Source organism: Mustela erminea, chromosome 1 (genome assembly GCF_009829155.1).
Source record: "Mustela erminea isolate mMusErm1 chromosome 1, mMusErm1.Pri, whole genome shotgun sequence".
In the NCBI taxonomy this organism is placed as follows: Eukaryota; Metazoa; Chordata; class Mammalia; order Carnivora; family Mustelidae; genus Mustela; species Mustela erminea.
Window position 1 is genome coordinate 9,837,975 of NC_045614.1, and position 26,727 is coordinate 9,864,701.

General features: G+C 51.8%; 2 protein-coding genes across 5 annotated transcripts; one reads left to right on the forward strand and one right to left on the reverse strand.

Annotated features, from left to right (window-relative positions):
• Positions 1–1,665, forward strand: NANOS3 (nanos C2HC-type zinc finger 3). The gene has a single exon (XM_032313185.1). It carries the CDS (start codon positions 95–97, stop codon positions 608–610), a length of 516 nt encoding a protein of 171 aa, XP_032169076.1. The 5' UTR covers positions 1–94; the 3' UTR covers positions 611–1,665.
• Positions 1,666–4,746: 3,081 nt separating this feature from the next.
• On the reverse strand, positions 4,747–26,714 carry C1H19orf57 (chromosome 1 C19orf57 homolog). Of its 4 annotated transcripts, none has more exons than XM_032313113.1 (11): positions 26,625–26,714; positions 26,115–26,178; positions 25,583–25,634; positions 21,139–21,316; positions 16,867–16,948; positions 16,526–16,636; positions 12,170–13,471; positions 8,362–8,472; positions 8,027–8,115; positions 5,713–5,805; positions 4,747–5,496 (listed from the first exon to the last, which is right to left on the reverse strand). In XM_032313113.1, the coding sequence occupies exons 1-11, from the start codon at positions 26,630–26,632 to the stop codon at positions 5,340–5,342; spliced, it is 2,247 nt and encodes a 748-aa protein (XP_032169004.1). In that variant the 5' UTR covers positions 26,633–26,714; the 3' UTR covers positions 4,747–5,339. The 4 variants fall into 4 exon arrangements, with proteins under 4 accessions (XP_032169004.1, XP_032169015.1, XP_032169037.1 ...); XM_032313124.1 differs by lacking the exon at positions 26,625–26,714 and adding an exon at positions 26,344–26,521; XM_032313146.1 differs by lacking the exon at positions 16,526–16,636.
• Positions 26,715–26,727: the final 13 nt, after the last annotated feature.

Genomic DNA, 26,727 nt, shown 5'->3' on the forward strand with positions numbered 1-26,727 from the left:
GGAGGGGCGGAGAGGAAGGGGTAGAAAGACGAGCTTGGGGCAGGCAGGGTTTATTCTCTCTCTGCCCCCTCTGCCTGGTAAGTGTTGCCCAGCTATGGGAACCTTTGACCTATGGACAGATTACCTGGGTTTGGCACGCCTGGTGGGGGCTCTGCGTGGGGAAGAGGAGCCTGAAACCAGGCTGGACCCCCAGCCACAGCCAACTCCAGGAGCAGAGGGTCAGACACCCAGCCTGGAATCGTCACCAGCTCCCGAACGCCTGTGCTCCTTCTGCAAACACAACGGCGAGTCCCGGGCCATCTATCAGTCCCACGTGCTCAAGGATGAGGCGGGCCGGGTGCTGTGTCCCATCCTGCGTGACTATGTGTGCCCCCAGTGCGGTGCCACACGTGACCGTGCCCACACACGCCGTTTCTGCCCGCTCACCGGCCAGGGCTACACCTCTGTCTACAGCTACACCACTCGCAACTCAGCTGGCAAGAAGGTGTCCCGGCCTGACAAGGCAAGGATGCAAGATCCAGGGCATCGCCGAGGCGGCGCAGGAGCTGCAGCGTGTGCAGGTGGCTGGGGGACCTGGTGTGGAGGGGGCCAGCCCTGGGCTTGTGGCTAAGCTCTTGGGGTTAGTGAAGTAGGATTAACTCCTGTGCCCACTTTGGGGGTGCGTGTAGAAAATCAGTTTAGAAAACTTAGCACAATATTCTAGAAATGTTGCCCAGTGTGAATAAGCTAGAGCTGGGATTAATGTGTGGCCTTGGGCAGGGGACCTCTCTGGGTCCATGGGGAAGTTGCTGTCTTTTTCCAGGCATGGGTGCTCTGTCGGGAGGCTATGAGGACTTGTGACAGGATCTGCGGTTAGGGAAAGCAGGGGCTCCAGTCTTGCTTGGCACTTAGGAGCTGCGCAACCTGAGAGAAGTTCTCAGCCTCTCTGAACCCCTTTCCTCATGCTCCTCCTCTGTTCACTCATTAACCAAATGGCGTGTGTGTGTTTTGTGCCAAGTGCTGGGCTGTGCCAGCAGTGGAAAAGGGTAAAAGGGAGAATGGCAGTTAGAACACTGTGATGAGTGCTGAATAGAGGAGTCTAAAGAAAGCACCTGATCCAGATAAAGGGGTCCAGGAGGGCTTCCTGGAGAAAGTGACTTCTGGAAGTCTAATCTGGTTTGAAGGAGTGCTAGAAGTGTGGCCCAGGCACTGGGGCTCGTTCAGGAACTTGGTGAAATTCAGTGTATCTGGAACAAAATGTGTGTGTATGTGTGGTAGAGAGGGAGATGTCAGAGATTTGGGGGACAGTAGAAAAGTCTATAGGTCTTGGACTTGGGTACTAGGGAACCACGGAAGGGGCAAGATGAGGTCTGCATGTTAGAGTGTGTTCAACCTTGGCCGACTGGTTGGACTGCGGGGACAGATTTAAGAGTGTTGGAAGGCAGAACACTAGTCCTCCAGGCAGAGGTGTCCATGGCAGCAAGGAGGGAGAGAGGCCTGGCACCTGGGGAAATGTGTGTTTGGAGAGGAGCACTGTGAGTTCACTGTGTGTGCATCAGTTGGGGCTGGGGGGAGCTGGGGCTGAAGCCTCCCTGCGGTCTGGCTCTCCCCACCCTGTTTGGCCCACTGTGTGGGGTCACCCGGTCTCATCAAATGCGGATTCCAGTTGTGCATGTCTTCTGCAAGTCTGGGGGGGCGGTGCAGGACCTGCATTTCTAACTAACCAGCTCCCAGCCATGTGGGAAGGCCAGGGAGCAGGGAGGCTGCAGGCTTTGAGTAGTTTGAGAGAACATGGTATTGTAGATGCGAAAGGGCTCAGCTCCTGTGGGGTTTTAAAACAGAAATTGTTTTAGCAACTTTGTCTTTGCAGAAGTCAGCCAACAGGGGAGGTGGGCCTGACTGTGCCGTATTCCTGCCCTTTTGGGTGCCCTGTGTGGGTACAGCCTCCCCATCAGAGTGTGAGCTCCCTGAGGGATGTGACTGGGCGGGACGACCCCACACTCACCCCCGGCAGCTGTGCCGTGAACATTTGTTGGAAGAATTGAGTGCCTCCACAAGTAGATACTATTCCCCCAAGAGACTCAGTGAGGCCCACCTGGGAGGTGGGGGAAGCTGAAGGGACATAGAGATGATGGTCTCAGAGCCTTCTTTTTTTCTGTTAAGTTGGAGGGAACAGGAAAGTTCCCTTCCCCAGGCATTGGAGGGTGGGGTGGAGCAGCTCTCACTACCATCCTGGTAGGCCAGCCTTCCATAATGTTCTGGGTGTAACAAATCTGGGGTTCCTGGAGCCCTGCGGCCGCAAGGGGGCAGCACAGCCAGCCAGAGTTAAAGAGTTTCTGTGCTTTGTGTCCAGCTCCGGGTCCCACCCTGGGCTGGCCTGGCCTGGAGTGTCACAGGTGTGCTATTCCAGGAGAGGCCTCCAGGTGGCACTAGAGCCCCAACAGTTCTAAAGTTGAAACCTGTCCTTTGGCAGCACTGAATCATACCCTATTACTGTCTTTCTCCTTTTCCCCTCCACTTTTAAAAATCCAGGTTCCAAAGGTGCTGGGAAATCAGCTGGATCTTCGCCCTCTTCCTGCTGCCCCTCCACGTCTGCCTAGGAGACTGGTGCAGGGAGGATGGAGATGCTGCCTTCCCCTGGTGTGGGGACCCAGGCTCCATGGAGGATGTATTTTGGGGGGAAGATCCACCTTGCAAGGACCTGGCCCTGGGCCCTTGCCCCAGCCTGGAGGCCTGGCAAGAAAGCAGGGCCTGGGAGCACAGCTGAAAGCGCCCCCATGAGGAAGGAGGTGGCCCTCAGATCCCCTGGCCCTCCCTCCCCAGCGCTGGGCACCCAGTCAGCACTCAATAAATGCTTACGAATGGATCAGCAGAGTAGGCCAGGTCTTGGGATGAAGTAGTGTGAACAGCTCCAGAGGGTCTGGGACACTGCTCTTCTATCCTGGTTGCACTCATCAGCCCCCCACATGTTACTCTGACCCCCACTTTCCCCACCTGTTACCTGGATTGTGGTTCATCCTGGAGCACTGGGTGAGCTGCTTTATGCTGAGAAATGGAAGTGGGCACCACAGGGGGACTGTGGGGTTTTGTGGGGTCACCCCAGCCCAGCACCTCTGAGCATGGCACTCGCCACTAGGTTAGCCCATGAAGCCATTTCTGTGATGTCTGGTATTTTCAAACTCCCTTCCAGCCATCCCTCACCAAACGACATGCCACGTGGGTAGAATTCTCCACACTGGAGGTGGGGGCCTGATCTGAGAGGGGATCTGAGAGACAATTAGACCGAGCCCTCCCTCCTCCTCCCTCAAATCATCCTGACCAAAGAGGCCCTCAGTGGATGATAAGGTCCTCACAGATGCCGCAGCAACCAGGGCCATGGAGCCACATGCCAGACCATTCAGATAAAGGGAAGGACTGGGCGGGGGGAGGGCAAGGCTAGGCAAAGAAGAGAATATGTCCTGGGGGGTTGGGCCAGCCAAGACCTCGGGCAGGAGGCACCATGGAGGTGGATCTGGCTCTGCTTGCGCAGAAATGGGAGGGAGATGGAGACTATCACCGCCCAGGCAGTGGGATCCAGCTCTCCCAGGCCAGGGCTGTGCTTGTGGGAATCCCTACTCCCTGTCCGCTCCTCTGGCCTCCAGAGGGGCAGCAGGTGGCAAGTGTCTGTTCAAATTCTTCCCCCAAGCCAAGGGCTGGCCTGGGGACCTGGGCTCCATCCGTAGTAGCCCACACTGTCTCCCAGTGCGAGCAGGATTTGGACTTTGGAGGACCCTTTGCCCTTGGCTTTTGGACTTGAACTGGGTCCTTAGGCCACCCAAGGAGGAGGGCTGGGGTGAGCTGGGGATGAGAGACAACCCTTGAAGATAGCCTATTGCCCAGGGGAGGGGAGGAGGAGAAAGAAGAGGAGGGCTCCTTAGCAGCCCTAAGAGTTTCTAACTGAGTTAGGGGACACAACATACTCCCAGTTGCCCCCAGCTGTTTGCAAGTGCTGATTGTATACGCCAGAGCCTCTGGGGTTTGAGACCCAGGGAACCAGGAGAATGGGCATGTCCTGGCAGGTTCAAGGAAGGAGCTGCACATCCAGCCAGAAGTGGTGGAGGACCTTGACCCTGCCTCGCTTCTCTCCAGAATGGGGTTTCCCAGGTTCTAAGAAGGCAGTGGGAGGGGGGAACCTGCCTTGACTGTAGGAATTGGGGTGTGGGAGTCACAGGCCAAAGGACTTAAGAAAACTTCAGGTCTGGCCCACCTTTTGGTAAGCAATTGAGAAGCAGTTTTCTATAAAATGGGTTTGGCAGCAGCACCTCTTAGGACATCATCATCAGGGATGTGTAAGCCTTGCCCTCAGCACCCTGCAGGCACGAGCTGTATATCAGTAACAGTCCCCCAGGACCGCCTCCTTCCAGTCTGGGGCCTAGAAACAGCTTGTGCTTTGGAGGATGGGCAAGGCCACCTGAGCCCATCAGAGCACCGAAAGCAAACCTGCCAACTCTTCAGTTGGGTGATTGGCATGATGTCTCAGTGGGCTTGCTCTCCACAGATACGGGGATGTCTGTGCTCGAATGTGTACACATACGTGCACACACACAGCCACCCGCTCCTGGAGACTCTGACACATTCAGTAACTTGTGGGGACCCCCTGATTCACCGGGCCCTGTAGTAGCCCAACCTACCTTCCTGGGGAGGATGAGAAGTAAAAGGAGAAAGAGGTGGTTAGGGAGGTTTGTGGGCGGAACATTAAAGAACTGAAAATACCTCAAACCCCAAATAGCAGGTCACAGATCCACACTAGGGAATGATTTATTAAGGGTTTAACCAGAAGAGATAAAATGGAAATCTAGAGAAAAACAAAGGTACCACCAACAAAGGGAGCCCTTTTCTCTACCAGGAGAAAAACAAATTCTGAACCTCCCATAACCAAGCTAAAGAACGAAATCTGCAAATCCAGATAAACATTTGGGTGGCTCTGGGCTCTGCTCAGAAGCAGCTGGCTTCTGGAGCGTGGTGGGGCACAGCCAGCGTCGTGCCTGTGGCCTCTGCTGTAGCCCCAGGAGGGAACAAATTACATCCCTCAGAGGCTGTTGACATGGGCCTGGCCTCTTAGGTGTCCCATGGGAAGCAGAATTCCGGGTCATCTGAGGGGAGGCTTTTGGGGCCCACCAGGGCCTGCTGGAGCATCTTACAGGATAAACCAGGGGGCACACAGGGCCCTGCAGGCTTTCTGGGGTCTGCTGAGGGACTGTTCCCAGCTGTTTGGCAGCAGCACTTCTGGGGCCATCGCAGAGCAGAAGCAAGCACACAGGCGCTGAGCCCTGGCGCACGTGTGTACACACAAGGTGCTTCTGAGGTGGTCTGGAAGTAATCTACAAATCCCTCCAGGACCGCTCCCCTGGAGGGAGATTCCCAGCCCCCTTTGATGAATAGGGTGCCGGGGCTTTCCCTGCCAGCCTCGCCTTCGCCTTCCTGTAGCCGAGGCGCTTGAGGGCCTCCAGGTCCCGGTGGGTGCTCATGATCAGCCGGCTGCACGGAAGCGTCAGCGGGGGCTGTGGGGGCTCCACCAGACCCTGAGGGGCTGCTTACGCCCCCGCACAAGCTCGCACACTCGAACACTCCCGGCTCTCAGACACACACACGGGCAGATACAGGCACTGGGCCCTCCCAGCCATCCCCCAAGGCCCCATCCCCTCTGCCGCCCCTCCCAGCCGGTTCCTCCGTGGATCCCAGCCCAGGGCTTACTTCAGGTGGGAGAGCTCAACAACGAGACCCAACACCGTGTCTGTTGCATCCTCCATCCTGGCGGCCTCACAGCCTTTGAGGCCTACACAGGTCCTGGCCGGAAAGGAGAGAAGACAGGAGGTCTGACCTCACTGGACAGCTCTGCCAAACTCTGTTCTGGGGGCTTCTGGAGGGCCTGGAGTGGTCTTCTCCAGATATTAATACCTTTTCCAGATACGAAGCCACCGGAGGCAGAGCCCTGATGGCCAGCCCAGCTGGCTCTACCATCGAAAGCACACCCAGAATCCAGCCGCTTCTCCCCACCACCTCGGTCCCCATCTGGACTGTTGCCACAGCCTCTCTGGCTCCCAGTTCCTGCCCCTACAGCCTGTTCCCCGCTCAGCACTGGGGTGGAGTGGGGTGTGAGAACAGAAACCCAGCCCAGCATCCCTCCTCAAAGCCCCTGCACCGTCTGCCAACACCTCCGGGCCCCCATCCCCTCCCCTCTCCTTCCCCTTCCCCCTTGCTCCAGCCACAGTGAATTCCTGGCTGTTCCCTGAGCACTTCTGAGGGCCCTGGAATGTTCTCTCCCCAAAGTCTCCTCCTGATGGGGGGAGGGAGACTTCTCTGATCAACACGTTAAGATTTTAACCCCTTCCTCACTGTCTTTTTGTCCTCAACACTCCACCATCTGACGGGTTTGCTTGTCTCTCACCTTCCCACCCCCACCAGAGGGAAGCTGTGGGTTTTGTCCCATACTGTCTGCCCATGCCCACAGCAATTCCTCGAAGAGCTGGCACTGATGGCGTTAGTATCCATGGAAGGGGCGGAAGCACCACAGCACCCCTGTGTCTAATGCATGCGGCCTGTGGGTGTGGGCCGAGGGCTGCCCTCCTGGACTCAGGCCAGCAGCTGTTCCTAAATCCTCCTCCACCCCAGCATGCCAGGGTCTCCTGGGCTGTCACCACAGGAACTCCAGCTCCACCACCCACTGCAGTCACCCCAAGATGGCATGTGGGCCTGGCCTTGGCTGATGCTTGTCTCACTCAGCCATAGGCCACTGCACCAGACCCATGACCTGCCTGGGGGCCTCCACATGTCCGTGTGGGTCACATCAGAGGCCACTGGAGATTCAGACAAGAAGCTCCCTTCTCTTTGCTCAAACAATAGTAGAGCCGCTCTAGCTAAACTGCCTCTGATCCCGTGCAGGGCATGTGTGTGCGTGTGTGTGCATGCACGCGCGCGCGTGTGTGGCAACAAGTGGTACAGCAGGTACTATGTACAAATGTGTGCATGAGCGGGAGGTGAGAACGTGGTCACCCTCTACCCTGAGGAAGAGGAGGAGAAAGAGCAAGGAGACCTGCTCTGCCAAGGGCTGTGTCCCTCACCCCTCCTCCACACCTCTTGCCAGACACAAACAGAAACTTGGCCATGAATAATCGATAAGCTGCAGCCTCTACAGAGAGGCCAGTTCAAGTACAAGGTAACAGGAGAGGACTGTCACCCAGTGCTAACGGCTGGCAGGGCTGGGAAAAAGGGAGGTGAGGGACTGAGAGGCTCTGCGGTGGAGACAGAGGACCCGCCAACACACACACACGCACACATGCTCGCTCGCTCGCGCTCTCTCTCTCCATGGCCTGCAGGAGGGAGAGAAAGCAGCCTGCCTCACGGCACTGAGCCAAGTGAGGAGATGGGACAAGTCAGGAACTCTGCAGGGCCCTCTGGATGCCAGAGTGGGGAGAGGCCCCAAGACCAGTGATTTTTTTTTTTTTTTTAAAGATTTTATTTATTTATTTGTCAGAGAGAGAGAGAGCGAGCGAGAGCGAGCACAGGCAGACAGAGTGGAAGGCAGAGGCAGAGGGAGAAGCAGGCTCCCTGCGGAGCAAGGAGCCCGATGTGGGACTGGATTCCAGGACGCTGGGATCATGACCCGAGCCGAAGGCAGCCGCTTAACCAACTGAGCCACCCAGGCGTCCCAAGACCAGTGATTTTTAACCCCCGTCTGGGTCCCCTTCCCCTCCACAGAGATTCAGGGTAAGCTCTAGATCCTCTCTCCAGAAAAACACCTAGAATGTTAAAACAACCTATGGAACTGGGAGTACTATCCCAGGGGCCCCGGGGAGACACTCCGGTTTAGCTGTGGGTGGAGATCACCAGCGCTGAACTTGCGTAGAATGAGGGCTGCACAGTGGGGGCTCAGCTCCCTCACGGAGGCCCATGGAGGGAGAATGTCGGGGTGCCAGTGCCAGGAAAGCAGTGACACTCTCCCCTCCCAAGGGCTTAGGGACAACTGCTGCTGGGACAAGAGTCCTGGGTTAGCCTCCCCCTCGCCTACCTCAGCTGGAGCTCCGTGAGAAGCCTTCCATCAGCATGTGGGCTTGTGCCAGGCCAGCAAGAGGCCAGCCTGCTCCCGGGAGGAAACAACTGTAAAGAGGGCACACACACGTGAGTGGTCTAGCTGGTTGAGCCCTGCACGGGGAAGGAAGAGCTCATGCAGGGAACCTCTCAATTCTCCTGGGCCATGCCAGGAGCACAGAGGTAGAGACCCCTGCAGAAAAGTGATGAGTGAAGGGACAGGATGCCATGACAGCTAAACCCGGGGGCCACCAACCCGGGTTGCTCTCGCCCTCTCTACTCAGAAGGAGCAGACAGGGCAATGTTAGGCCTGACCCTGGTGTCCCCTGCCGAGCCTGTGCTTTCTGAAGGGCTGATCTGTGTTGAACGATGGCTCTGTTCCTGGCGGCTGAGGCGCGGCTCTGTCTCCTGCTCATCCTGCAGTATCTAGAAAGGTACAGAGAAGACCCTCCGTGATGGTGACTGGGGCGAAGTGGGCATCTGGTGTTGAGGGGAAGAGGCCGGCTAAGTAAGCCACCTATGTGTCAGGGAAAGATTTTTATAAATATGTTGTAAGGGAAATTTTTATAATTAATAGGGGAGAGAGCCAGATAAACCGGAGAAGCTTAAGTTTCTAAATGTCAACGGTGGTTTAATTTTCATGGAAAATGTCAAGCTCCATCATGGAGGGGACATGGGTCCCTCTGAAGGGGCAAAGAGGCTGGGGTGGAGTGCCCAGTCCACAGCCTCTTCTGAGGAGACAAAGTCCTGGAGTGAGAAGGGATCTGTTCCAAAGACATAATTTCAAAAGCAGGCCCCTCTCCCCTGCCGGGTGGGGGATGGGATGGAAGGCTTGGGCTACAGCTTACAGCTGCAGATGGTCCCTGAGTCTCAAGAACAGATGCGAAGAACTGCTTGTAGCCCGACGGTTCTCACGGGGGGACGATCACCCTGAGGCGCTTCACGCTGGTCAGCACACTCTGGTGGGGAGACTGCTACTGGCATCCAGTGGGTAGAGGCCAGGGGTACTACTCAGCACCCAAAATTGCACAGGACAGCCCCACCACAGAGAACTATCTGGCAGCAGTGCCGAACCGGAAGTCTGCTGTAGACAATACAGTATCTCCCAGGCATCTGGCCTCCTGTTCCAGGTAAGTGGTTCTTTGGTTTAAAATACAACTCACCCAACTCACTGCACCATTTTCAGCCGTGAGGACTATTACCTCTCCTAACACTCCAACCACTGCTCCCACCTGGGCTGTGTACATGTTTGACACAAAAAGGGCAGTCCCTGTACTGAATGTGCTGGAAGCCATCACTGTAAGACCCAAGAAGGCCTTGAAATCAACTTGTATATTTTAAAGATTTTATTTACTGGGGCACCCTGGTTAATGCAGTTAAGCATCTGCCTTTGGCTCAGGTTATGATCCCAGGGTCCTAGGATCCAACCTCACAGTGGGCTCCGTGCTCAGCGGGGAACCTGCTTCTCCCTCTGCCCTTCCAGCCTGCTCATGCTCTCTCTCTCAAATAAATAAACAAAACATTAAAAAAATTAAAACAATTTAAAAAAAGATTTTATTTACTTATTTGACAGAGAGCACAAGCAGGGGGAGCAACAGAGGGAGAGAGAGATTCCCCACTGAGCACAGCGCCCAACGCAGGGCTCCATCCAGGACCACCAGAGCCAACGGCAGATGCTTAACCAACTGAGCCACCCAAGCGCCCTGGAATCAGCTTTTATTTTTTATTTTTTTTTTAAAGATTTTATTTATTTATTTGACAGAGAGAAATCACAAGTTGATGGAGAGGCAGGCAGAGAGAGAGAGAGGGAAGCAGGCTCCCTGCTGAGCAGAGAGCCTGATGCGGGACTCGATCCCAGGACCCTGAGATCATGACCTGAGCCGAAGGCAGCGGCTTAACCCACTGAGCCACCCAGGCGCCCTGGAATCAGCTTTTAAACGACACTCCTTATGCGGCATACAGAGGCTCCACCAGCACTGTGGTGAGTGTCACATCCTAAGGGAGCTACTATAAAAAAAGAAAATACCACGCTTTCCCGTAGGAGGACCTGGGTTTGACACTGGTCTGTCACTGCTGTGTAACCTCTGCGAGGCCTCCTCCGAAGCAGTGCTCACAGCTGGCCCACTGTGGGCGGGGAGGGCCTCTTGGTGGGAGGCCACTGCTGCCACTCTCTCCATCCACCTGATTTCTCCATCTACCTGATTCCCTGTCCACCAGCCTTCCTGCCAGGCTCTATCTGGTACCTTTCTGTGGGAACCTGCTCATGCCGAGGTCGCCCTGACATGCTTGGGAACGCCCGGTATCAAAACAAAATGTGTCTGGACGTCAGCAATCTTGTCAGGGCAGCGCCTCTGCCGCTGGAGGGCCTCTCAGGTCTGACCACCCTGGCTGTCTGCCATTCCCTGCCTGCGGATTCCTTGGTGTTTTAAAGCCCAAAGTCAATGATAGCCAGCCTACCAGGAAGGACTTGCTCCTTTACCTGCTGGATGCCACTGAATATCCCGACCACTTTTCCTTTAGCCACTGACCAACAGCCAGAGACTGGGGTAAGAGACTCCTTTTCTTTCCAAGGGAAGGATTTATATTGTTTAATGGATGAGACTCCAGTTATAAAATTTCAGCTGTGCCCACACCTGCACGCCTACCTATCCTAGGTGACTGTGTTCAGACCCTAGGACTAAACTGCACTGTGACTTGCTTCCCATGATCTTCCTCATCTGGCGATTGAGAAATGGGTGGCCCAAGAAGTAGGGGGCCCACGTGTGGCAGGGAGGGCCTGGTCTGACGTCACCTTGCAGGTGAACACTGTGAAGAGCCAAAAATGACCCCTGGCTCTCCCTTGGGAAAGCGGCACCTTGGAGACCTGCATTTGCCCAACCCAGCCACATTCCCCTCTGCGGCTGGAGCAGCTGGCTTTCTTCGGCTCGGTACCAGAGGAAACAATATCCTGTGTTTCAGGGCCATGTCATATGAAAAGACTCTTCAAGTGCTGAAATGATAGGGTACAGAATGTCCACTCTGGGATACAGGTGGGAACGGTACTACCACAAACCTCGCAGGGGCAGGGACCACGCCTAATCTGTTGACTCCTGGCAGAGTCGGCCCTTGATAAGCACGTAACTGAATTAATGTTTTAAAGATCTCAGCAGGACAGCCAGAAAAACAGAGGCCGCGGTCTGTGAAGCAAGCTGGGCTCTGTGCTCCAGGACAAGGCATCTGAGGCACAGGTGTGGAATCAGGCCAAACTGGGAGCAGACCCAGCCTGTTTCCCTCCTAGCTGTGTCACCTTGGGCAGGTGCCTCAACTCCTTCAGCCTCTTAACCACACCCAGGATGTGGAAAGAGAACCACCTACCTCCCAGGGTGTGACTGCAAAGCACTTAACCCAGAACCCCGTGTGCCAGTGGTGAGGGATGTGGCGCTTCCCTGGGGGCAGGGCCAGAGCAAGGCTGCCACCTACCCCAGACAGGTGAATGCCAGTGGCCTGCATAGGTTCAGCCGCTGGGGAAGCAGATGTTAGGCAGCTCTCACTGCCTGTTGAGCAGGCAGACCCCTGAAGGAAAGCAGAGTCCCTACAAATTCCAGCAGGAAAGCAAAATTCTGTCTATGTTTGAAAAAAATTGTATCAGGACCCTGAAATGACCTTTAAGGTGGACAAAGACTCTTTCCAGTTGGGGACTGAAGTCCTCTCCCCTAAGCCCAGCCCTGACATGGCTGGTTTTTTCAAAGTTATCGCTCAAGGTCTCAGGCAGTCTCTGTGTATCTCTCAGAAACCTGCTGCCAGAGTCAGGCCCTGAAGTGTGGAGAGAACTGGGGGCTCCAGTCAGGAAAGCGAGAACCTCCATTAACTCTGCCGAGGCTGACAAAATACGTGCAGGTCACTGCCCGGGACTCTTCAGCTCCCAAACAGACCCCTTACAGAAAGCCAGGTCTGTCCTTTCCAGAAAATCACTGACTCCATACCCACCAAATCTGCAACTCATTCCTCTAGATATGTGTGGCATATAAACAGATTGTCATGCACCCCAAATTCCACGCACCCCATACTGGGTGGTTTGGAAGAGGTTCGTGGCCACTTGACACCTGTCCTGGGATGGTCTGCCACAACATGGGGAAGCTCTTACCTGTTCAGGTGAGGCTTCGAAGTCAGGGGCTTCCAGGGCATCCCGTATCTGGCTGTCTGGCAGGAAGTCAGGTTCCATGGCTGAGGACTCCCCCAACACAGCCTGGTCTGCAGAGCCAGAAGGGGGCTCATGCCAGCCTGGGGGGTCCGCAGGGACATCTATGCTGTCCTGGCAGGCCCTGGTCTCCTGGGAAGGGCCACCCACTGCTTCTCTGTGCACTGGTGGAGCAAAGGCTCCAAGAGACAGACTGAATCCCTCAAGGTTTTGTTCAGGGCTCTGGTGACCTAACTCAACTGCTTTTTTACCTGTGGACTGCAGCAGTAAAGGCAGTGCACACACACCTCCCAGCCCCTCTCGATCCAGGCCAGGCACCTTTGTCTGATTAATACCTGGGCCCATTTCCGAGGCTAGAAGACTGAAATCTCCTGCACCTGCTGTGGGCTCTCTTATCTTGTGACCCAGAGCCAGGCAGGCTGCAGGGCCCCCTGGAATGTTGCCAGGGAGCTTGTCTTCCCACCCTGCCTCCCCTCTGTGTCCTGTCCCCCCCATGAGAGGTGTGCCTCTGAGCAGAGTCCCATTACAGCCTCCATCAGGGGCCTTCCCACTGGGACAAGTAGGTGCCCTCGTGTTGGCCTGCTCATCTGGCCCAATAACCTCTGGAGCCCTCTGTTCTGGCTCAGTGGGGTGTGTGCTCAGATCTTTGATGACAACGGTCCCAAGGGAGGAGTGTCTTGGGCTGCTACAATTCTGTTCTGCTTCCCTGCCAGTCTCGCTGGTTATCTGCAAGGTGTCAGGGAGGCCCTCGGCTGCAGATCTGGGCTCCGGGCCCTGAGTGATGGGACCTACGACACTGTCTCCTTCCTCCTGATGCCTCTCAGGCAGGTCAGCCCCTGCTCCCCCTCGGGGACCTGCTTTCTGGATTGCTCCTTGTTCTGACTCCTTCTCTGCAGCACCACTACTCAGCAGGGGACCTTTCTGGCCATGATAGCCTAGAATCCAACACCCTTCCCTGCTTTCACCCTCTGGTGTGTTGGTTACTTGCTCCAAGAGGTGGTCCTGGCTGGCCCTCTTGGAGGCCAAGGGCACTGTCCCCCATTCTGGAGAGGCATCAATGGAGGCTGAGGGCTGAGGGTTCCCACTGCCAGGCACACGTGTCATGGGCTTTTGGTCTCTGTGCTCAGGGTGGGTGCTGTCTCTCTGGGTCTGGGCACTCAGCTCCCTGGCCTCCCAGGGAGCAAGCCCTAGGGATTCCTCCCCCGGTTGGCTTCTGTCCTGCTGGGCACTGAGCTCTGGTGGTGTTTCCTGTGGAGAGAAAAACACTCAGCCTCGAGCCTTCAATTATCAACCATTTCTAAAGACTTTTCTTCCTCTTCTTCTTCTTTTTTTTTTTTTAAGTAGGCCCATGCCCAGCGTGGAGCCCAATGTGGGGCTTGAACTTATGACCCTGACATTAAGTCCTGAGTGAAATCAAGAGCTGAACACTTAACTGACTGAGCCACTCAGGTGCCCAAAGACTTTTCCAGTTGTAATTACCCCCCATATAAAGTCTCAGACGCTGCACATGATGTCCCCATTCAGTACCAGTGCTGGCCATAGTTAGAACTAGGGGTTGCACGGGCAAGAGGAAGCACAGAAATCCCTCCTTCCATCAGCTCCTTTCCACCAGCACCAGGCACACAGAGGCTCTTGGACAGATCAAGGATATAAAAATCAAGGAGGCCTGTGGATTGTGCCCATGTTGACTGCCTGGCGCTGGCAAAAGATGCTAGTTACAGAACATGTTACCACTGGAGGAAACGGGAGGAGGGCATACACAGATCTCTCTGAAGTATTTTGTTTTTTTGTGGTAAAATACACATTACATAAAACTCGGCATCTTAACCATTTTGAAGTGTACAGTTTAGCCCCATAAAGTACGTTTACTTTGTTGTACAAACATCACTACGATCCATCTCCAGAACTCTTTCCATCTTCCCAAACCGAAACTCTGTTCCCATGAAACAACTCCCCATCCTTCTCTTCCAGCACCGGGTATCCACCAACTATTTTCTCACTGTACAATTTTTTTTTTTTTGAGACAGTGTGTGTGCACCATGAGGGGTGGGGGAGCAGAAGGGAGAGAATCTTAAGCAGGCTCCAGCACAGAGCCCAATGTGGGGTTTGATCCCATGACTCTGAGATCATGACCTGAGCCAAAATCAAGAGTTGGACTCTTAACCAACTGAGCCACCCAAGAGCCCCTGCCTCCTCTAGGGACCTCCTATAAATGAAATCCTATAGTATTTGTCCTTTTGTGGCTGGCTTATTTCACTGAGCACAATGTCCTCCAGGTTCATTTATGTTGTAGCAGGTGTCAGAATGTCTTTGCTTTTTACGGCTGAATAATATTTCATCATATGGATATGCCACATATTGTTTATCTGTTCATCTACTGATGGACACTTGGGTCTGTGCTATTTTTGCAACTTTCTAGGAGTCCATAATTATTTCAACATAAAGACTTAAAAGAGCAAGAAGGAGAAGGAAGTGAAGTGAAATGTCCCTAACGGAGGTAGAGATGACCAGAGCAGGGTGCGAAAAGAGGGTTCTGGCTGGGACGTAGATACGTAACTGTCCTTTAGGTAGATGGCAGCTCAATCCAGGCTCTCAGTCCTAAACCTCCAGAAGCACTGCAGCCCGGGATCTCCCCCAGCTCTGGATGCTGGTAGCCAACATTTTCACCTGGTATCTCCCGGTCATCTCCGACGATACACGGGTGACACCGGCTCCTGAGCGTGCCCTCAGAGGCTCCCTGTCTCGACTACAACAACTCCATCCTTCAAGCTATTCAGGCCCCAAACCACGGAGTCAGCCCTCCGTTGACTCCCTTCCCCTCACATCCATGCCATCAAATCTCCCTCCAAACTGGACTGCAAATAATTACACTTGGTAGGTAGGGACAGAGGTTTGTACCCAAGGGCACTCTACAGACAGCAGTTGTCCGCCTTCCCACACTTCTCTCATGCAGTGACCAGCGCTGAGGGAGAAACCTCTGCCACAGGTACTCCCTACACCAATCAGGCCCAGCCTTTCTAGGAGGGTCTGCACTGCCAGTATCAGACCACTGAAGGCCAGAGCCTGTCAATTTGGCTTCAGAGAAGCCACTGGCAACCAGCTGCTGAGTTACACAGTGTTTCCCACAGTCAACAGCAAAGCTAGGACCCCTCTTACTAGTTAGTTAACTTTAAGTAAGCTCTACTCCCAACATGGGGCTTGAACACACAACCCCAAGATCAAGAGTCACATGCTCCACTGAGTGAGCTGGTCAGGCGCCCCGACGCTTCTTGTTTTTAAATTAAACTTTTTGTGAGATCATTGTAGATTTAGATGCAGTTATGAGAAATGATGGGGAAAGACTCCTCATGCCCTTTACCCAGTTCCCCCAGGGGTAACATCTTGCATAACTCAAGTACAATATCACAACCCAGACGCTGATGTCGATAAAGTTCACTGACCTTGTTTGGCTTTCCAGTTTGAGCTCTACGTGTTTGGATGTGTGTATGAAGTTCCCTCTCATGGTGGAGGCTGTGCATCCACCACACAGACAAGATACGGAAAATCTCCACCATGGGATCACTGTGCTGCCATGTGTAGCCACACTCGCCTCCCTCCACCCTGCCAACCCTGCTCCAACCCCCTGTAACCACTAACCTCCCCACCATCTCTATAATTTTCTCATTTCAATAACGTCATGCAAATGGAACCCTGCAGTGTATCACCTCTTTGGACTGGCTTTTCCCACTCCACACAATGCCCTGCAAGTCCATCCAGATTGTTGTGTGTTTCACTAGTTTGTTGCTCTTTAATTGCTGGGTTGTGCACCATGGCGTGTTCAGCCATTCACCCACTGAAGGATATCTGGGGTCTTCCCAGTTTGGGATGATTACAAACACAGCTGCTGGGAATGCCCACCCCTCACTTCTGCAGGGGCCTCTGTTGCCAGAGACATCATCACCCTCAGAGCTCACAGTGGAAAGGACAAGAGAGTATATTGTAAGACCCACCCTCCTCCCCCAAACCACACAAAATCTTCCGAGAAGCAAAGGGGTTCAGGGATAGAATATGGTCTGTCTTTCTGCATTTTTACTATTCTTATGCATCCTGGGAAAGAGGGCTGTGGCCTTGACCGCTTTGCTGCAGGCACAGCTGTCCTGAGCACCTCGCATAGGCCTGGTGTGCACTCCACAGACATCTGCAGCACGGTGTACTGAAAAGGGGTACACTGACCAGTGCGGGTCTAGCCAGTGCCAAAGAAAACCAAAGCTGAAGTCAGCTGCCAAGGATGGACCAAGAAGAAGCTGTATCTACGGGGCTGACCTGGCTGATTTTAGGGGCTCCGTCCCTGAGGTCCTCTTCCCTCAGCTCTGCTTGTCCTGACACTGTCTTCCTGGGTTTTGCAAACTGGGGGACAAACCTCCTGGCTGGGTTCTGTGAACCGGAAACAAGAACAAAACAGCAATAAAGATAAAGGGAGGAATGAGGTTTCAGAAAACAAATGCCAAACCAGTTTCTTTCTTGCAGCCTCAAATGCTTGCCTTCCATCCCCAGCGCACAGTCTCACCAGCCTGCCAGCCTTCTGGTGAGGAATGGAGACAAGAATTCCAGCTTAAGGGAGGCAGTGTCATTGGTTCATTCATGAGGCCCTAAAACAGGCTCACCTGGGAAAGAGGAGAGGGAACTGGCTCCTTTTCTGGTTGCCCGAGGAGCCTGGAGGGAATTCCTGCTTCTTCATCATGGGAGCTGGATGGAGAAAGACAAAAACAGGGGAGGTTCGGAAGTCCTGGGACGCTGTCAGTGCATGTGGTGAGGCAAACAGAGGAACGTGGTGCTCAGACTCCTGTAAGGGAGGCAGGCCCTAGAGCATGTGCTTAGAGCGGATGGGAGGGAGAAGGGAAGCAGTGCCTATGGTGACACTTGGCTGACAAGAAGGGTGCAGAGACCCACAGCTAGAATCCAGGCTGCCTGCTCCTGCAGCAGTTTATCCTTATAATCCCAAGAATTGGCTCCTAAAATAAGAATAGGAATTCCCATTTGGAATAACACTCCAACCCCCAACTCTATAAATTCTAGAGAAATGAAGTTGTAGATTAAAAAGAAAAAAAAGTATCTAAAAAGCAGGTGTAGGGGTGCCTGGGTGGTTCAGTCGGTTAAGCTTCTGTCTTTGGCTCAGGTCATGATCCCAGGGTCCTGGGATCGAGCCCTGCATCAGGCTCCCTGCTCAGTAGGGAGCCTGCTTCTCCCTCTCCCACTCCCCCTGCTTGTGCTCTCTCTCTGTCAAATAAATAAATATTTAAAAAATAAAAAATAAAAAATAAAAAAGCAGGTGTATTCGTAATTGCCAAAATGCAGAAGCAACTGAGGCAGCCTTCAGCAGGTAAATGGCTAAACCGCATGCATCCAGATGCCCAGGCGCCCCTAAAATTGAAATTTTGAAGTTTTAGTTCCAGATTTTGATCTTTTTTCTTAACAATGAGTATTATTCAGCGCTAAAAGAAATGAGCCATGAAAAGACTGAGAGGAAACTCAAATGCATATTCCTAAGTGAAAGAAGCCAGTCTGAAAAGGCTACATACTGTATGATTGCCACTTTCTGACATTCTGGAAAAGGCAAAACTATGAAGACAATAAAAAGATCAGTGGTGCCAGGGTTGGGGAGGGGAGGGATGAACAGATGGAACACAGGATTTTAGGCAGCAAAAATATTCTGTTTGAGATTATAATGGTGGATACATGTCATCCTGCATTTGCTCAAACCCAAAGAACATACAACACAGAGTGAACTCTAAAATAAAGTGTGGATTGTGGGTGATTATCATATGTCAGTGCAAGTCCATCCTTGGTAACAAGTGTACCACTCTGGTGAGATGGTGATCATGGACGGGGGGCGGCGTGGGGGGCAGCTATGAGAAATCTCCATACCTTCTCTTCAGTGTTATTGTAAACCATGCGCCTGGGTATCTCAGTCGGTTAAGCGTCTGGCTTCAGCTCAGGTCATGATCCTGGGGTCCTGGGATCGAGGCCGGTACTGGGCTTCCCACTCAGTGGGTACTCTGCTTCTCCCTCTCCCTCTGTCCTTCCTCCTGCTCGTGCTTACTCACTCATTCACATTGGTGTCTCTCTTTCAAATAAATAAATAGCATCTTTAAAAAAATTAAATTATAAACCTGAACATCTCTAAAAATCTGGGTCTTTTTATTATTTATTTTTTAACATTTTTAAAAAGATTTTATTTTATTTGACAGACAGAGATCACAAGTAGGCAGAGAGGCAGGCAGAGAGAGAGGGGGAGGCAGGCTCCCCACTGAGTAGAGACCATGATGTGGGGCTCGATTCCAGGACCCTGGGATCATGATCTGAGCCAAGGGCAGAGGCTTTAACCCACTGAGCCACCCAGGCACCCTAAAACTAGGTCTTTTTAAAAAGCATCTGAGACTTATGGTTTTATCTAAATAAATGGGGATATATATATTGTTAAGAAAAAAGATCAAAATCTGGAACTAAAACTTCAACATTTCAATTTTAGGGGCACCTGGCTGGCTTAGTCGTTGAGCATCTGCCTTCGGCTCAGATCATGATCCCAGGGTCCTGGGATTGGGCCCTGCATCAGGCTCCCTGCTCACCAAGAGGTCCACTTTTCCCTCTCCCACTCCCCCCGCTTCTATTCCCTCTCTCATTGTCTCTCTCTCTGTCAAATAAATAAATAATTTTTTTTAAATTTCAATTTTAGAAATTTTAGAAGTGGAATAGGAAAAAGCATGAAGATATGTAACAGGTTTAAATTGTATTAGGGAGCCGTTGGAGAAAGAATAAATCTACACACTGGTAGCAAGAGTCTCTGTGAAAAGAAATTTTTAAAAATATTTTTTATTTATTCATTTGAGAGACAGCGAGTGAGGACAAGCAGGAGGAGAGGAAGAGGGAGAAGGAGAAGCAGACTCCCTCCTGAGCTGGGAGCCTGAGGAGGGGCTCAATCCCAGCACCTGGAGATCATGACCCGAGCTGAAGGCAGACACTTAACGACTGAGCCACCCAGGTGCCCCTATTTGAAAATTTTTATTCAGAATGGGTTGTTTGGGTGGCCTGTAAGATAATATTTCATTTCTCAACATAAATGTGTTAGGTATGTTTGCTTTATATTGCCTTTTTTCTATTATACTTCTATGCACATGGTATTTCTTTCTTTTTTTTCTTTTTTTTTTTTTTAAGATTTTATTTGCCAGAGAAAGACACAGCAAGAGAGGGAACACAAGCAGGGAGAGTGGGAGAGGGAGAAGCAGGCCTCCCGCTGAGCGGGGGGCCTGAGCAGGGCTCGATCCCAACACCCTGGAATCATGACCTAGACTGAAGGCAGATGTTTAACGACTGAGCCACTCAGGCACTCCACCTTTTTTTTTTTTTTTAAGATTTTATTTATTTATTTGACAGACAGAGATCTCAAGCAGGTGGAGAGGCAGGCAGAGAGAGAGAGAGGAAGCAGGTTTCCCGTTGAGCAAAGAGCTCCATGTGGGGCTTGATCCCAGGACCCTGGGATCATGACCTGAGTCGAAGCAGAGGCTTTAACCCACTGAGCCACCCAGGTGACCCTCTTTTTTTTTTTTTTTTTTTTTTTAAAGATGTATTTATTTATCTGAGGGGGAAAGAGAGAGAGAGCACATGTGTGGGGAAGGGGGAGAGGGGAGAGAGAATCTTCAAGCAGACTTTGCACTGACTGCAGAGCTCAATGCAGGGCTTGATTCCACGACCCTGGGATCACAACCTGAGCCAAAACAAGAGCCAGACGGTTCACCGACTGAGCCACCCAGACACCACACACATGGTATTTCTTAATAAAACACTTTAAAAACAAAAATAGAAAAAAGAGGGTGGGAACCCACTTATATGCATTCTGACTATTACGGACTCAGACAGCAAGATGGGCAGTGCCTAGGACCCCATGAGCCCTGTTGGCCTCACCAGGAGGGAGGAGTACAGTGATACTGTGACGCCTGGGAGAATGGCTTAGGTGTAACATGTGACCCCTCTTCATATCATGCACACAGCAGTGCTGCCTTTAATCTTAAAACTGCAGTGACCTGAGATCACACATCTTCCACCTCCAAAAACAGTTTTGTTGGGCAGACTGTGTGCTGCAATTGTTTACTCAGAAAACCTGGTAGACCAGTCCATGAGGCTTTCTCTGAGGATTTCTGGTGGCAGGAACCCTCCTTTTCCTAACTCCTGCTAAACCTTTCTACTTTGCTCTAGTTATATGTGGTTTAACCCCATGAACAAACTATTGTCCAGATCCTCCTTTTTCCCCCACTGCCCTTCATTACATATTCCTGGGGGGAAAAAAAAAAGAGGAACTGAGAAACACATGGTGGTTACGAGCACAGGAGCCAGACACAGCCAGGCCCCCAGCTTGCCCTGCACCAGCTCAGTGGCCTTGGGCAAATAAGTCATTTGATCTTTCCAAATCTCAGAGTTCTCACCTGTGACATGGGGATAAAAACCTATCTCACAGTACAAACGAATGGATAGGTGGTAAAGTGTTTATCATTAGCATAATGATATCTGGCACATAACTACTATCTCCTTTCACGAGTTATTATTTCGCAGACCTACAACTCCATCAGTCCCTTCTTGGTCAAGAAGGAATGCAGGATTAACATGGGTCTGACCAGCAGACAGGACAAGATGCATTCTATTATTAAGTGATCTTGAAAAATTCAAGATTTTCCTTGCTCCTGGTTAAAATATCAACCTTTCTTGCTAGAGAGGAGAGTCTGGGGAGGAAAGCTTTGAGAAGCAACCCGAGGGCCCCTGCGCCCTGCCCAGAGGGAGGTGTGGAGTTGGATGGGTTACGTTGGTCCCCTCCCCTTTGCGTCCTGTCTACTGGGCTGAGGTCTCTGTTGGTGGGGAGGCTGGCTGGAATGTTCCAAGGCACCTACCTGGAGGCTGTCTGTACTGGTTCCTCCGTCTTCTGCTCTGTAGAGGAAACAGGTTCTGATCTGCTTTCTGACTCTTCAGGGAGACATGAAGAGCCCCACTCAGAATTCTGGGGGGGCCTGTCAGAGTCTCCTAGCCTTGGGTTCTTTGGGGCCTTCGGAGGACGGACTCCTTCTCCTCCTGATTTAGAGAGAAAGGAAGATAAAGGGATGGGAGATGCAGGAAGTGTGCACTGCCATGGCTGACACCAAATGTGGCAGGGCCACAGATACAACATGAGCAAGCTTATTCCAAGGGTAGGAAACCCCTGCTCTGACTCTAGCCCAGAGAGAGACAGATGGGATGGCACCTTGTCCAAGAGCTTAGGTGGCCATGGGATTTAAAGGCTTTTTACCTAAGGACCGGTCATGACTGAGACTGAATCCTGAGGTGGCCTGGCACCAAACTACGCCAGATAACCTGGCCCAGCCGACTGTCTCTCTAGGAAGGTGGTGAGAGGTGTGTACTAGCTTCCTTGGGTCTCAGCTCAAATGCTGATGTAAAGGGCCATTCCTGACTCCTCTAAAGAGCACCCTCTTTCAGACCCATGCTCTTTTTTTAAATTCTTTTTAAAAAATTTAAGTTTTTTGAGAGAGAGAGGGGAGGGGAGGAAAAGAGACTCTTAAGCAGGCTCCACACCCAGTGCAGAGTGTGACACAGGGTTCGAGGTCAACCCTAAGCTCATGAACTGAGCTGAAGTCAAGTTGGAAGCTTAACCACCTGAGCCACCCACGCACCCCCACTTCACAGTTTTTTGTTTTTTGTTTTTGTTTTTTGCCAGTAGCTATGCACTGGTCATTTTCCATCTCCCTCAATATAAGGAGAAGTCTTTCTCACCCTCTGCTGAGTTTCAAGTGGCTTGAAGATCATCTAGTACACTGTTGGTGCTCAATAAATACCTGGTAGATGACTGAATAAACATCTTTGTAAAACAGAGATCACCACCAGGAAACACAGACAGGACTAAATTATGTGCCACTCTAGTTTTCTGTGGATGCCTGCAGATTATATGTCCTGGGAAAACTGGGACTAGAGTCGTCAAGTACTAGGGAAGTGATGTTCCAGCTGCCCCTTGGTCTCTTCTATCTCTGTGATACCTTCTCCATCACTGAAAAAAACAATTAAGAGCCTAACACCTGGGCGCCTGGGTGGCTCAGTGGGTTAAGCCGCTGCCTTCGGCTCAGGTCATGATCCCAGGGTCCTGGGATCGAGTCCCGCATCGGGCTCTCTGCTCAGCAGGGAGCCTGCTTCCCTCTCTCTCTCTCTGCCTGCCTCGCTGTCTACTTGTAATCTCTGTCTGTCAAATAAACAAATAAAAAAAAAATCTTAAAAAAAAAAAAAAAAAAGAACCTAACACCTATTTGCTGAATGAAGGAAACTTCCTTACACAGAAACTGCCAATAGTGGCTGACTTCTAAGACCTCCCCAAACGTGGCCCCAAACCAATCATTCAAAAAACAAATGATAGGGGTGCCTGGGTGGCTCAGTGGGTTAAGCCTCTGCCTTCGGCTCAGGTCATGATCTCAGGGTCCTGGGATCGAGCCCCGCATCGGGCTCTCTGCTCAGCGGGGAGCCTGCCTCCCCCCTCTCCTCTCTGCCTGCCTCTCTGCCTACTTGTGATCTCTGTGTGTCAAATAAATAAATAAAATCTTAAAAAAAAACCCAAAACAAAAGATAAGGGTTGAATCTAGTGAGTTCCAAGACAGACGCTGTCCTGAGAAGTTGGATGCATGATGATAAACTTCAAGGTAGGGTTCCCACTGTTACATCCATCTTATGGATAAGAAAGCTAGGGCACATGGAGGCCAAGGAATCTGGAATGGGATCCAGTCAGTGCAACTGCAGAGCCTGCACACCTAAGGGTACCTGAGTATTTATTGAGCACCTACTATAGACTATGCCTCTGACCCCACAGTGAGAACAAAAAGGCAAACCAGACCCTGGCCTGATCTTTCTGGAGGTCTGTCAAGGAGACCCTTTCCAACCTCAGCTCCTTACACAGCTTGAAGCAAACCCACTGAATAAGCTCCCTCTCCCCAGTACTGATCACCAGGGTCCTCATTAGCATTCACTCAGCTATTTGTGTTCCAGAGGACCACCGTGACTTTCCTATAATTTTTGGATTCTGTAAGTTATGGTGTGCCCATTTAGAACTTCACTGTACTGCTGCGTATTTGATTAGTGCTCTCAGAAGCATTAGTGCTCTTAGAAGCATTTTTTCTTTGTCCCCTGAGTAGACCCTAAGGGTCACAAGGGCAGGAACTGAGTCTATTGCACCCACTGATCTCCTCTTTGTCCTGCCTGTCGTCCCACCCTGCTTAGGTGTCCACCCCAGTGCTGCACTCAGAGCAAGGCTCCAATGAATGCTTCTTACACAACCATATTCCCATCTTGTGGTCTGCCAAAAAAAGAGGCAAAATTAAGCAGCTTTGTTTATTTGGTTTCTTAAGATGCCCAAACACTAGCTCACTCTGCTCATCCAGTAGACATGTGCACCAAATAAAAACCAAAATATCAACAGAAGTGAAGAGCCTCCCATTTCCTTCCTGTGATCTATCCCCACAGGACTAATTTAAGAAAAACTAAAGGCAGAACCTTATGTTCAACACCAAAGGCCAAAGATGTTGGGAAGGAAGGGCTTCTTTCACCACCTGCCAGAATAGTCTTCTTCTCTCCCCACCTCTTCCAGGACACACAGAAACAGCTGTCCTGGACCAGCCTTGGATCCACTGAGCTAGGGAGCCCACTGCCAAGAGAGGCCCCAAATGACCTGCTGTGGGTGGGCCTGGCTGTCCCCAGCTTCCCCAGGCAAGGTCAGTGAAATTCCTATGTTTCCGAGCAGCCTGTTGCTCATCTCTACACAAAACATTTTTAATCCATTGCTAATTTTTCTATCCCACATTGTGGGAAAAAAAAATGAGTGCTACTCCCTATGCTCATTATCCAGTAAGTAGTCATTTCTAAACTTTTTTTTTTTCTCAAAGAGTTTATTTATTTATTTGACGGAGAGAGACAGTGAGAGAGGGAACACAAGCAGGGGGAGAAGCAGGCCTCCAGCTGAGCAGGGAACCGGATGAGGGCCTTGATCCCAGGACCCTGGGATCGTGACCTGAGCCAAAGACAGATGCTTAACAACTGAGCCACCCAGGCACCCTCATTTCTAAACTTTCAAGTTTAAATTATCTTCAACAATGACAAGGAAATGGAGCTATGCTATGCCGTGCTAGGTGTTTTTCTTTGTGCATGAGAAAACTACATATATACATATATGTGTGTACACACACACACACACACACACACAAAGTAAAGATGGTCATGATATTCCATAAAATGAAAAATGGGGATTACAGATCAGCATGTGTGATGATTCTATTGTCTAGTAAAAAAAAAAACAAAACACCACTGTATTTGTGTATACAAAGAAGTTTGGAAGTAGGGTACTGAGGTTCAGTGCCTGGATTTTGATGCTGTCCTGTGATTTCTCATTGTCCTGTGGTTGCATTGGATATTAGCCTTAGGGGAAGCTGGAGGGAGAGTAGAAAGAGCTCAAGTATTTTTGCAAGTTTTTTTTAAGTCCCAAATTATTTCAGAATGAAAAGATTTGTGGGGTTTTGTTTTATTTTGTATTTAATTCTGGGAGGAGAATCATAATACCAGCTAACACTGTGTACTACCTAAGGTCTATCCTTCGTGTTTTACAAATACTAATCCACATATGAGCTCTAGGGCAAGTTCTCTGCCTTGGTACTCTTGATATTTGGGACCAGATCATTTTGTATTGTGGGCAACTGTCCTGTGCACTGTAGGATTTAGTACATTCCTGGCCTCAACCCGCTAAATGCCAGTAACCAGCCTGCACCACATACATCAGTTATAGAAACCAAAAATGTCTCTAGACATTTCCAGTGTCCTCTGAGGGGCACAAATCCTCCCCTAACCAGGTTGAGAATCATTGTTTGAATGGAAAGGGAAGGTGCCTTTATTATCCTCTATTTACAAAAGGGGGAAACTGAGGTACAGAGTAAGTCATCTGACATAGCACACGGAGCCTGAGAGCTGGGATGAACCCAGGGTTTTGGTTCCAAAGCATAACAATTAACTACACACCCAATGACCCTGTAGCACCTCAAAGACCTTGTAGTTCTATTCAAAGGTTGTCTCTGAGAGTGTACCCCTGGCCTAAGCCCATGGGATCCCACCAGAGACTGGAGGAAACTGCAGAAAGCTTTCACTTTCTACTGTATGAACTTCCCACAATTTATACTTTTCTTAATAGCATGTACTAAATCACTTTTTTCCCCGAGGAGCTTGATGTGGTCATGTTAGCATTTCTGCGACAAACAAACCTACCATCCTCCTATAACCAGAAGCAGCAATAAAGCAGTGCCAACTTGAATGTCCAAATACCTGAAGTCCGAAGCTTCTTCCTCTTACTCATTTTATCCCTCTTTTGAAAAATCTGAAAACGAGCAAAATCCCATCATTACAAGTAGTCCCTGTCTCTGGGTACAGACAGACACAGTGACCCTGGCAGAGGGCAGAAATCACTCTCACCCCACCTCACCCTATCTGGCTGGGGGGCCAAGCTGGGCTCCAAGGGGACACAGTGGGGGGAGTCACAACCACCCTGGGCCATGACCCGGTAAGAATTCAACCTTCCTTCATGCTGCAGGGAGCAGAGGGAACTGCCCATCTGCCCATCCAGGGAAGCCCTGACGACCCCAACTCTAGTCCCTAAATTGGGACAGGCTATGTGAAGCCCCCTCCCCTCTGGCTGTGGTCTGAGACCCTTGCAGGGACACCTGAGGATTCTGGAAGGAGCCACCTGGGGCCCTTCGAAGGGTCAGGGAGCCTTGTGGGGGATGCCTGGGGCCCGGATGCAGGAGTCACCACAGACCAGCTCCTGCCAGCCCTGGGGGCCAGACAAGCCCCAACCGACCTGGGCCACTGAAGTTGTCAAGGTCGCTCTGTCCTTATCAGGAACTGAGTAGGTCTGCCCGGATCTGTTGGGAAACAATTCGGTTAAGTCATCTGCGTTAGGATTTTCTGAGAAAATAAAAGGCAAAGTTGGCTCTCACGGAGGCCGGGCAGCAGGGGGTCTGGAGCTGAAGGGCGGGAAGGCCCGAAGCCTGAGAGCTATGAACCCGACTTCCGGTGACCAAACCTACATTAACTCCACCTCGGCCACCTAAAAGTGTGGAATGCCCAGAACGGGGCCGCCAGGAGAAGCCAGAGCCCACAGGTGGCCACTGGACGCCGCGAGTCCGGGAGCCGCCACCGACCCTCACACCTGCTCGCGCGCGCCGCCTCTTTCCCGCGCAACCAGCGGCCCCGTCGTGCGCATGCGCGATGATAGCACCGCCCCTCACACTCACACACCACGCGCGACCCGCCTCTTTCCCGGCGCAGCCCATAGCACCGCCCACCGCCCCGCAGTACGCACGCGTACCCGCGCATTGCCTGCCGGGAGTCGTAGTTTCATTGCGGCGGGCCCAGTAAGTCCAGTGGCTGCGCTGCGGTGCCGCGGCGCCTGAGGGCCGAGGCGGAAGTGA

Bases quoted from the DNA above. Each gene is read 5' to 3' on its own strand.
- C1H19orf57 (XM_032313113.1), bottom strand. The intron at 21,317-25,582 runs GTATTTGGACAT...TCTCTAAATCAG, and splicing joins GAAGAAGCTTCGGACTTCAG to GAGGAGAAGGAGTCCGTCCT. The intron at 5,497-5,712 runs GTAAGCCCTGGG...GCTTCCGTGCAG, and splicing joins GTTGAGCTCTCCCACCTGAA to CCGGCTGATCATGAGCACCC.
- NANOS3 (XM_032313185.1), top strand. From the start codon at position 95: ATGGGAACCTTTGACCTATGGACAGATTACCTGGGTTTGGCACGCCTG.